The sequence below is a fragment of the Neomonachus schauinslandi genome, chromosome 6 (genome assembly GCF_002201575.2).
Source record: "Neomonachus schauinslandi chromosome 6, ASM220157v2, whole genome shotgun sequence".
NCBI classification, from domain to species: Eukaryota; Metazoa; Chordata; class Mammalia; order Carnivora; family Phocidae; genus Neomonachus; species Neomonachus schauinslandi.
In genome coordinates this window covers 105,732,178-105,744,134 of record NC_058408.1, presented here as the reverse complement: position 1 = coordinate 105,744,134, position 11,957 = coordinate 105,732,178, and the positions used below count along the sequence as shown (strand labels likewise).

Here is an 11,957-nt window from a genome sequence, read left to right as displayed (position 1 = left end):
CCCTCCCACGCGTGTTGTGCACACATGCTCACGCGTTCTCTCGCGTGCAGCCTTGTTTCCTGCCAAAGGAGCTGCACACGTGGAGCGGAGCACCAGGATCTCTTCCTCCAGGGAACAGCTGTTGCTTATCTATTAGAACATAAAATTCAGGGTCAGAGGCCTCTGGGGCCCCAGCTCACTCAGACTGCAGAGAAAGCCTGGTTTCTGAGTTTCTTCATTCGAAAACCTTCCCTCGGATTGTTGGTGGAGAACTGAATTTTGTTTTTAAAAGATGCCATAAATAATTACCCCCAAAGCAAGTCCTGCTGGAAGAGTAGGTTTCCATTCACTCATACAACAGGGTTATTGCTGTTTTGTTGTTGTTGTTGTTGTTGTTGTTGTTTTTTGAGTGCCTACCAAACGGCGGGCGTCATGGTAAGTACTGGGGGTTTCGCAGTGAACACGAAGATATTGTTCCTGTGTCTGCAGAGCTCAGAGGCTTTGGGAATTGTCAGTTTTCTACGACTGCCATAACAAACTTGCCTCAAATGTAGGGCTTTAAAACCCACATTTACTATCTCATAGCTCTGAAGGTCTGAGGTCCCAGTTGGCTCAACTGGTTTCTACACACAGAGTCTCACAAGCCTAAACATCAAGCTATCAGCTGGCGGGGCTCTAATAGGGAGGCTGTTTGCTTGCTGGCTATCAGCTGGAGACCATCCCTTGTTTCTACAGCCTCTCTTGGGTCTTTGCACTGGGCCCCTACGTCTCAGAGCCCCCAATGGCAAGTCAAATCCTTCTCATGGTTGCAATCTCTCGACTTCCCCCTCTACTGTCTCCAACCTGAGACAATTCTCTGCTTTTAGGGCTCATGTGGTTTGCCCGGGCCCCCCTGCCTAATCCAGGCAGCTGTCCCTATCTTAAAGTCTGTAACTTTAATCACATCTGCACCATCCCTCTTTGCCTTGTAACATAACACACTTCACATTCACAGATTCTGGGGACTGGATGTGGACATCTTAGGTGGGGCCATTTTGCCCTTATGAGAGGAGGTTGGAAAGGCATGTCTGGCTTCTTAAAGTAAATAACATCGAAGTTGAAATGTGAAGAATGGGCTCTGAATCAAAGGATTAACACTCCCAGGCAGGACTGGGCTTGCAGTCCTGGAGGGGGCCTTGCCTTCAAATACTACATTAGTTTGAGCATCTGTTTCCCAGCAGGATCTGGTGGGTCCAGCGTGTAGCAGGGCAAGGCAGGAGAGGGTGCGGCTCCTGGTGCTTAGCACGGTGGGGAAGGGGGGGGGTGGCTCCAAAATGGGTGGAGTTCGGGCATCTATACTGAGCTCCCCACCTGCTGCCCGCTTCCGGGGGTATCTCTCTCACTTTGCTTCTGAGGCTGCTCCTAGCTGAGGTATTCTTCCCATCTTTCTGTTTTTGGCAGAAATTATTTTTGAAATGGAGCCACGGTGCAAAAACTCTTGAGTTTATTCATTCATATGTTCACAGATTAATTAAAAAATATGTCCTGAGCCGCTAACACAGGCCAGGCTCTGTGCTAGGGGGATACGGCAGAGAACAAGGTAGAAGGGGCCCCTGCTCGTGCCATCTGAATACAAGTCAAATGCAAGTCTTTAAGCCGGAGGCCACAGCCTTTCATTCAGGAATCTGGAAACATCTGCTCAAAACCTGTCTCTACGTGCCTTGGAGAGTCTTTCCTCTCAGACCCACAAGAGTAGAAGCCAAAAGCACAGTGACGTCTACCATTGATTGAGCACTAACTACTTTATATATATATATATATATATATATATATATATATATATGTACTTTTGAGCACTAACTACTATATCCCTATATTAAAGATGAGGAGACTGAGGCACAGGAGTTTTACCCAACATCACATGACTACTAAGTTGCAGAGCTAGTATTTAAATCAGGCATTCTGTCTGCAGAAGTTGCCCGTTCAAGTGCTACATTATGGGGGTTCTATGCCCACCAGATACCAGGCATTGTGCTAGGGCTTTGTATCAGCCCTAGCTCTGAACCCTCCTAACTCTGCCAAAGGGTGATGTTTATTCCCAGTTTAGAAATGCAGAAACGGAGGCTCAGAAAAGTTAAGCAGGAGCCCAGGCATACAGAGCCACTGAGTGTCTGTGGTGGGATCTGAGAGCAGTTCTGTTCAGCTCTAGTGGGACTGCCCTGTAGGAGGGAGGGAGCTGGGGAGACAAGAGGGATGAAGGGTCAGCCATGGGGAGAAAGGAGCTAGTGGGGGTGGGAGGGGTCTGAGGGAGAACAAGGAGTTCTCAGAGTGAGGTGAAGCAGCGCAGAGTGGACACCGCAGGAGGTGTGAAAGGTGACGGCCTGCGGAGAGAGCACTTTTCTGCGTGGAGCTGTGCTCAGAAGGCGGATTGCAAAGCACCAGCTAAGGAGTGAGCGTTCTATGAGCCTGTGGAGGTCCCCTTGTCAGGCAGTGGCTCCTTCCTGAGGACATGAGAGAGGGAAGGGCGCCTCTGAGCATGGGGAGACTGGGGTCAGTGCAGGGGCCAGACCATGTGCACACATGCGTGGACAGTGCAGGGATTGTACCCAGAACATGAAAGGCCTGTTCTCAAGGAGGAGGGGCCCTCTGTTTCTAAGATCAGAAGAAAGAAGGAAAAGTGGGTACATCTACAGAAAAATTCTCAGGCAGTAGTGGTCAGGTGTTAGGGTGATTTGTAAAATGGGAATGCCCAGCTTTGTCCTTCAAACTTCCTCCATCGTGAGGCGGCTGTGTTTTCTGGGGCTGCCATACAAATGACCATAAACCGTGCAGCAGAAATCTAGTAGCTCACAGTTCTGGAGACCAGAAGTCTGAAGTCAAGCTTCACAGGGCCGGTGTCCCTGAGGGCTCTGAGGGAGAATCCATTCCAGGCTTCTTTCCTAGCTTCTGGTGGTTGCCTGTAATCCTTGGTTGCCTGTTCCTTGGCTGGTTGACCTATCACTCCAACCTCTGCTTCCGTCTTCTGGGAGACAATACATAGTATTCTCTATGTGCGTGTCTGTGTCCAAATTTCCCTCGTATAAGAACACCAATCATTGGATTAGGGCCCACCCGAATCCTGTTTGACCTTATTTTAACTTGATTACATCACAAAGACCTTATTTCCAAATAAGGTTACATTCACTGGTACTGGGAGTTAGGGCATGAACATATCTTTTAGGGGGGTACAATTCAACCCAGAACAGGGCACAAGGGACATAGCGTGTGGGAAGGTGTCCTGATGGGTATAAAATGCTACAGAAATACAAGGTCACTAGTGAAAGGAATGCTAAAGTTAAATATGTTTATAAAGTCAACTTTTTCCTCCAGAATTTGTGTTTTGCATAAAATGCCATAGTTTCCAATAAAGGGTTTGCTGAAAGTAGTGTCCATCACTGGGAGAAAATGCTCTTAGCAAATGAGCTTCCTCATTGCATTCCTGGAAGGCTTCCAGAGGGAAAACACACACGCTACCACCATCCTTTTAGGGGGCACTAGGGCACTATGCCTCCCCGCTGTCTCAGGCACCCTTTGGATCAGGACTCAACAGTTGGTTCTAACCATAAACCAAAGAGTCTCCAGCTTCTCCTCCTCCCACGTTCCTCCTTCTTCCCATCCCCTAGATTTCTTGTTAATCCAGGTAAGAACAGAGGTCCTGTTCTTCAGGTGTGTCCTGAAGGATGGATGCCTTTGCGGAGGATTTCGGCCTCTGCAGTTGCTGCAGGGGAGGTGGTGGCCAGAAGGGGGAACCATGTCTCAGGGGTAGGGGGGAAGGGACAGCTAGAGGGAGCCTGTCTAGACCCTGGCACTGTGCAGTAGCAATGCACAGTAGCACTGTGCAAGGTTCCCCTAGAACCTTGCTCAGCTAAGAGAAGCCCAGACTATCTGAGCAGGGAGGCTTCTTAAAAGAATTTAGATCTGTCATTTTGGAGTCCATTTTTGGTCATGGAAGCCTTAAACAATTTATTTTTTTAAAGATTTTATTTATTTATTTATTTGACAGAGAGAGATAGGAGAGCAGGAACATAAACAGGGGGAGTGGGAGAGGGAGAAGCAGGCTTCCCGCTGAGCAGGGAGCCTGACTCGGGACTCGATCCCAGGACCCTGGGATCATGACCTGAGCCCAAAGCAGACGCCTAACGACTGAGCCACCCAGGCGCCCCGAGGCCTTAAACAATTTAATCAAAGCTATGGACCCCCCCATCCCAGAAATACATGCATGTCCACAAAAATGTTCACATAATTTCAAAAGCTGCACTGACACCCTTTAGCTTATTCATGAACTCAAGGCTAATAACCCCTGATTAAATACACTCTACCCACCTTGCTTTCCTGAGGAGAAAAGTGAGATCAGCCAGAGAAACTGATTTACTCCCACGCTGCACAGTTATTTAAAGGGAAATCCAACAGTGAAGTGCAAATTCTGGTCCCCTTGTTTCTAACCACTATGTATATAAAGTTTGTTTCCATTAAATAAAAATGACTCTTCCCCTTAAAGAAGCAGAATCTTGGAGAAAATTTTGCTTTTGGAGGCAGGAAAGGAATGCGGGGGGTGGGGGGCGGTGGAAGTGAATGTCAGGAGTAAAGGCCCCTGGGGCCCCTAGCGTTTGTGACTGAGATTCATTCGGTCCAGCACAGACATTTGCAATGGGCCTGGGATCCCACTTTACACTAGTGGGGTGGGGTTACTGAGAGCAAACAGTTGGGACTCTAGCTTTAAGGACCACCTCCTGCATTTGGGAGGTAAGTGGTATGTGTCTGCAAAAGGCTATAAAGGAAGGCAGAAGAGTTCTTGACTCGAGTGGGACTGTAGATCCTCACTGAGGGCGTCAGGGTACAAGGTTTCTGTAGTCCATTGATTTGCTGCCTTTGAGACTAGCTAGAATCTCGTGGTGACGTCTTGCCAAAAAGATCAAGGGCTCCACCGCAAAACCCCCACCACTCTCTTCTTCATCTAGCAACACATCCCCTGCTCCTCCCAAGATCCAAAACCCCTCTAAGACTCTGGGGCCAAGCCGTCTCAAATGGGGGTGAGGGCAAAGATCCTGATTAACCGAGACTCAGGGGAGTCTATTGGGAAATTCTCTAGGGGTTCCTCGGAGTGGGGGAAATCTCATAGATTCTGAGGGGGTCTTAATTTGGAGATGTCCAAACTTAGCGGACTCCCTCCTCACTTGTGTCCAGGCTTGTATTTTGGAGTTCTCAGATTAGAGACACTGGATGCGGGGCGAGGGGCATGGTTTTGTTTGAGGCCGTCTCCAATAGCCCGGGGGCTCGCCGTGTGTCCGGCGGAGGGGGGGGTGGGGGTACTGGCTGCTTCACGCGAGTCCCCAAACTCCGCGTCCCCACCCCCGGCTGCGCCAGGGCCTCGGGGCCCCGGAGAGCGAGCGAGGGAGCGCGGCGTCCCCGCCTCCCGGGCGGGCCGAGGGCGGGGAGGTGGGGACCCCTCCCCTTCGCCATCCCCTCGGGACCGGCCGCCCGGACGCTCGGAGGGACAGCGGGGGAAGGGAGAGGGCGGAGGGACGGGAGGCGGCGGCGGCGGCGGCAGCGGGGCTCGGGCCATGGCGGAGCTGGCGGCGGCCCCGGGGCCCCGGTGAGCCCGGCCGTGGCGGCCGCCGAGCCAGGCCCGAGCCGTCGGGGGCCTGGCGAGCGCGGCGCCGGCGACTTTCCCCGCGGAGTTGTGGTCTAGTTTGGGGGGCGGCGCGGGGCCCGGGAGCCAGGGCGCGATCTCTCGCGGGGCCGGGAAGGGAGCGGCGGGCGGCGCGCGCGGAGGGGGCGGGGGAGCATGCCCGGCTGGAGCCCGGCCTCGGGGCGCGCCCCGGCCGCCGTCCCCTCCTCCGCCTCCTCCTTCTCCTCCTCCGTCTCCTCCTCCTCCTCCTCTTCCAGTCCCGCCGCCGCCGCCGCAGCCAACATGGCTGCGCTCCTGAGCCCGGGAGGCGGCCGCTGCTGAGTGCCGCTCGCCGCCCGGGCCCCCAGCCCGCCAGGCCCCGGCCCATGGCCCCCGCGGCCCCGCGGCCCCAGGCGCGCTAGGGCTGCAGCCGAGCGCCCGCCGCCCGAGGCCACTCGCCGCCGCCGCCCGCCCGCCCGCCTGCCGGCCTCGGGGAGCCGGAGTCGTCCGCGGGGCGGGGCGGCCCGCCACCATGGAGCCCCAGCGCCGGGAGCTGCTCGCCCAGTGTCAGCAGAGCCTGGCCCAGGCCATGACCGAGGTGGAGGCCGTGCTCGGGCTGCTCGAGGCCGCGGGAGCGCTGAGCCCCGGCGAGCGGCGGCAGCTGGACGAGGAGGCGGGAGGCGCCAAGGCGGAGCTGCTGCTCAAGCTGCTGCTGGCCAAGGAGCGGGACCACTTCCAGGACCTGCGGGCGGCGCTGGAGAAGACGCAGCCTCACCTGCTGCCCATTCTCTACCTGAACGGCGTCGTCGGGCCGCCGCAGCCCTCGGAGGGCGCCGGTGAGTGGCAGACCCCTGGCCCGGCCTCTGGGACGGCCTTCCACCATCTCTCTATGCAGCTCCCAGGGGGGGAACTCTCGAGGGCCACTCATTCACCTGGCTCTGGCCGTGGGTCGGGGCTTCCCTCCCTTGGGCCGTCTGGGGAGTGGGGTGGGGGGGGGACTTGCGTGGTCCCCTACTTCGCACCTCCTCCCCCGGTCCCGCCCGTCGCTGTGAACAATGCCCGGCACTGCAGGCCCTGACTCTCCGGTTGCTACGGCATCGGGGTGCTCCTGAGACCACCAGGTCCAGCCGACCTCGGAGGGATGTCCCGCAGTCCCTTTCCTAAGACTCTTCATCATCTACCGGTCATTTGGGAGTCCCTGCTAGGCTTTAATCAGTGATACAGTCTAGGAGAATGGAGCCTGGGCCAGGACTGGTCCTCCTGAATTTTGGCCCCTGCCACCCCGTTTCATGACCATTGGTGCTTTTTCACTTTCTGACTCTGCTCCCTCTGCCCAGAGTTCAGTCTGTTTGCTCACCCAGACTTGCGCTTGATTATGCACAATGCCTGTTAGGTTTCTTTGGAAACTGTGGGCCTGGAAAAGTTGGGGAAGTTGCATTGCACCATGGGAAAATCCTAGTAGTGGCTGTTGGCGCTCAGATCCCTCTCCGGCGGTGCTGAGCTGCCTGAGGAGGGAAGGCTGGTGGCTGGTGCCCTTGGGTGATGGGATTGTGAGTATTCCTGTGTGTGTGTCGGGGGTGGGGCTACTACTGGGAGTTTGTGACAAGTGGTAGGCTTGGCCTAGCCTGGTTGGGGAGTGTGGAAAGCCAGCCAGCCTTTTAGACAAGGAAGCTGGAGGAAGAAGGCATAGCACTGAGGAAGCCTGCAATTTTTTTTTTTTTTTAAAGATTATTTATTTATTAGAGAGTGAGCAGGAGAGAAACAGCATGAGAGGGGAGAGGGTCAGAGGGAGAAGCAGGCTCCCCGCTGAGCCGGGAGCCTGATATGGGACTCGATCCCAGGACCCTGGGATCATGACCTGAGCCGAAGGCAGTCGCTTAACCGACTGAGCCACCCAGGCGCCCAGGAAGCCTGCATTTATTAGGCTCCTACTGTTGTGGCAGGCACTCTGCTTTATTACATTTATTGTTGCTACTGTGTAAGCTGTCTACTTATTATTACTTTGCCAGAGAGAAAACTCCAGTTTGGAGGGGTTCAGAGGCTCAAAGTATTGGGCACCAGGAGTTTTCATTTATGACCTATTGTTTTGTTTAACATGTTCTGAGCCAGGGAGTGGCAAATGCCACCTTTTCTATATCTTGTCCTTGTTTTAAGAGTGAACTGAGAGGGCTGACAAAGAGCCCTGAGTAACTGTGGGCCCAAGGCTGATGAGACCTAATTATCTGGCTGTTAAAAGCCTCACTTATTGGGCACCTGCGTGGCTCAGTTGGTTAAGCGACTGCCTTCGGCTCAGGTCATGATCCTGGAGTCCCGGGATCAAGTCCCGCATCGGGCTCCCTGCTCGGCAGGGAGTCTGCTTCTCTCTCTGACCCTCCTCCCTCTCATGCTCTCTGTCTCTCATTCTCTCTCTCTCAAATAAATAAATAAAATCTTTAAAAAAAAAAAAAGCCTCACTTATTGAGGGGGTGATTTTATAAGCTGTCCCTGGTAAGAGCTGCAGTGTATATTGGTCTCAGCCTCACTTTTTGTAGTGGAGGAAACTGAGACGCAAAGAATAAACTGCTGTCCACACAGCACATCATTTCATTGGTGGCCCTCTGTCTCCACTTTGGGATTTCTGACTCTAGCATTTACTTCCCTCAAACCTGCGTTAGGTCTCTCAGTTATGGCCATAATTGAGTCACTGGGCAAACACAGTCCTCTCCTGGGCTGGTGCTTTGGGGGATGCTAAGAAGGCGTCAGATGTGCCCATGAGGATAAAGACACAGGGAAATCTCATTGGGGTAACTTTTTTTTTCTCAATTGCTTTTATCTTTCTATTTTTGAAGGAGAAAAATTGATCAAGGAAGTGAAGAAGTTAGAGTGCAGACCAACATCCTCCTTGGGATGTGTTTGAATCAGTTCTAGCTTTAATCTCTGGAATAGATGGATGGATTTCCATTAATTAGGTCCCCCCTTCTCCGTGCCTGGCAGAGAAGGTGGGGCCTCACTTGGGCTGAGGTTGTAGGAGCTGGTCTTGACCTCTGAGGAAGGGACGGAGCAGGGTTTGGATTTTTCCCCCCTGAGGGCAGTGATTTAAGACCCTAGTTTTACCACGAGGCAGAATTCTGTGGCTTTGCAGAGGGTCATGAAATCCTCAGTAAAATAGTTGTCAGGGGGAAGTAACATTCATTTTAGTTACCCCTTTAGAGAAAAATTAGGATAGCATTTGGTATGGCAAGATAGAGCTTCTGGGGAGGGGTAACGTGGTGTGCAAGTAAACAGCAATGTTGGGACCTTTGTAAAGGACGAGTATTTTTTTTAAGATTTTATTTATTTGTCAGAGAGGGAGAGAGAGAGAGAGACAGAGAGCACAAGCAGGGGGAGTGGCAGGCAGAGGGAGAAGCAGGCTCCCTGCTGAGCAAGGAGCCCGATGCAGGACCCAATCCCAGGACTCTGGGATCATGATCTGAGCTGAAGGGAGATACTTAACTGACTGAGCCACCCAGGCTTCCCAAAGGATGAGTTATTGTGCAGTGGTTTTCCAGCTTTTTTTTTTTTCCCCCTCTTTTCGCCAGTGAGCCCTTCTTATAGGGCAAAAAGCTCAGTGCATAAAGAGCTACTCTGGTTGCAGGGTTGGAGGCACCTTTCCCGGGGCATGCGGGTCCGCGGCTCTGCCATCACCCATTAGGGGCTTTCTTGGTGGTTTCCACACCCCTTGTGGGCCCCTGGTCCAGGATGCCCATCTCCTGGCTGGCACTGGTGCACTGGGATCTTGCTGTGCTGTAGGCAAATGTGGGCTGGCAGCCCCCCCACGTGGGCCTGGAGCTGAGGGGGAAACTGGCCTGGGTGGTACTGGGCAGGCACAAACCAAACCCATCTGCGCTGCTCATGCTCAGACCCAGACATTTATAACCCACCGTGCTCAGGCCTGGGGTATGAAGATGACTAAGGAACATACAGTGTATTTTATTTTGGGGGCAGGGACATTCCTTTTCCAGGATTGATGGTACGTTGCTGCTCAGCATTTTGAATCTTACTGCATACTTTCATATCTCACTTGATTTTGTAGCAACCCCAGATGAGGGTGTCTTGTCTGCATTGCGCTGGGTTCCATGCTCATATATGTATGGCGTGAAGACAGGCCAGAAGTTGCAGGGCAGAAAGGGGCCCGAGTTGTGGCTAAGCCCAGTGCCGATTCCATGTTGGGATATTTTTTCCTATTACCTGATTAGGCCCCCTCAGTTCAATTTCAGGCCATTTCCTGCATTGGGAAACTCTGGAATTATGTAGCCTTTCCGTGTCCCAGTACATGAATCTGCCCCCGCTGGTGGTAGTAAGAGGGGAGAATTCTTGTTCTCCTTTGAGTGGCTCAGGTGTCTGATGTCTTTTCTGCAGGTGAACCAGGATCTTATTTGGTCATTCAAAACCCACTCAGTCCCTTGTCTTTTCTCTTTGATTCAGTTACTAACATCTGGGTTTTCTCACTTGAAGATCCTTGACTGCCTGCCCTTGGAGTGAGGGCCCCTTCCTGGCTGGGAGCCTCAGTGTCCTCATCTGTGAGATGGGGCTAAGGGTGCAAGGCTGCCTGCCTCAGCCGCTGGGGTCGGGGGTGGGGACGGTATGTAATGGGGGAGGACTGAAGTGCCTGGTCCTGTGCTCGGTCCAGGTGGGGTTGCGATGCAGTTGGAGACAGAGGTGGGGAGGATGTAATTCCAGCCCGCAGCTTGCCACCTAGTTGGGGGAATGGGACACTCAGGAGAGTGACATAATGAGATAGATCAATTGAGTGATACGGATCCAAGCAGGCTTTTTCCTCCTTTTAAAACTCTGTATACCACATTCTTTCCCCAAGTATTCTCATCCACCTCTCGTGGCTCTAATTACCACCTAAATGTGAGAGTCTCCCCAAATCATGTCACCCTAGGCCTCTCTTATGAGACAGAAGTGGCAGAACTGGGTGGTTGCCCCTGTGTGCTCAGAGATGAAAGTTTCCTTCTCGTCCCCCACCGTGCCTCCTGCTCAGGCTCCTTGCGAGCTGCCCGCTTGGCTTCACCAGAGGCAAGAGAGTGGACACAGCAGTGGCTGCTGGAGGAAGGCTTCGGAGGAGGGACTGGGGCTGGAGCTGGTGTCGAAGAGGCCATGTGAACGTGTGCGCAGGCAAAGGAGAGGAGGACGTTCTGGTTCAGGTTGTGGAAATGAAAGCAGCCAGAGCAGAGCAGGGGTCGGCACAGGCTGCGGGGGATGGGGGTGCAGAGGTAATCTGGCGTGGCCATAATGGCTGGGCTGAACGAGGGCTTCGGGAGGCACTAGGAACTTAGACACGGACACTTGGCACAAGTTAAGGCTGGAGGAATGTTTTTTTTTTTTTTCCCAGTTTGTGCTTCCCCCCACTCCCAAAGATTGGGAGTGGGGTTTTTCTGTGTGTGTTTGTGTTTTTTTTAAGATTTTATTTATTTATTCGACAGAGAGACACGGCGAGAGAGGGAACACAAGCAGGGGGAGTGGGAGAGGGAGAAGCAGGCTCCCCGCCAAGCAGGGAGCCTGATGTGGGGCTCGATCCCAGGACCCTGGGATCATGACCTGAGCCGAAGGCAGACGCCTAACGACTGAGCCACCCAGGCGCCCCTGGAGGAATGCTTTTCCAGCAGGATGGAGTGTAGTTGGCTGCTGATTGTCAGGTGTGGATTATTTATTATTCATTAGAGGTTGCCTGGGCCTTTTGTTCTCTCTCTACCCTCTTCAGGTACCAGCTACATCATCTTCATCTTCTCCAGCCTGGAGGGTCAGCTGGAATAGGGACATAAAAGTTCCAACCATTGTAGTTTTTCTTTGGTTCTTTTAATTGTGTTATTTGAGAGGAAGTAATGGAGGAACTTGAAAGTAAGGGTTGAAAAGAGATTTCTAAGAGAAGGGCAGATTTTATTTCTCCTTCTGTGGGTATTAGTTCAGGACACCGTTATTGCAAGTGATGGAAACTTAGCTCAAAGCATAGTAGGCAGAAAGGAGAAATTTATTATGTAATATTCTGAAAGCTTGGGGTGGAGGGGAGAAACTGGCTTTTGGATGACTGATCCTTGAATGCTGTGGGCTTTTTCCATGGAGCATGGCCTCAGGACCCTGTGGACTTCATCTTCATGGTCCCTGACCAGAGAGTAAAGGGAGATCCATCTAATGAGCCCAGGCAGAAAATCTCGCAGAGGGGTTCTGCTTGGCCTCACTAGGGTCTGTGTCCATGTCAGGCCCAGTCACTGTGGCAAGGGCTAGGGGACTGAGAGTGTCTCCGCAGATGACCCAATGAAGAGGGTAGGGTGATGGATGCAGTGACTGGCAGCCTGCACAGTATCCTATGGTTCTTGAGATGGGGGACGTG

General features: G+C 53.0%; 1 protein-coding gene across 6 annotated transcripts in view; it reads left to right on the top strand.

Moving 5' to 3' along the window:
- Positions 1 to 6,078: 6,078 nt before the first annotated feature.
- DLG5 (discs large MAGUK scaffold protein 5) overlaps positions 6,079 to 11,957 on the top strand; it is a 213,866-nt gene continuing 207,987 nt past the window's right edge. For all 6 annotated transcript variants that reach the window (XM_021700052.1, XM_021700051.1, XM_021700049.1 and 3 more), the window contains exon 1: positions 6,079 to 6,441. In XM_021700052.1, the coding sequence (XP_021555727.1) occupies positions 6,138 to 6,441 (304 nt within the window). In that variant the 5' untranslated portion in view covers positions 6,079 to 6,137. The remainder of the gene's footprint in view (positions 6,442 to 11,957) is intronic.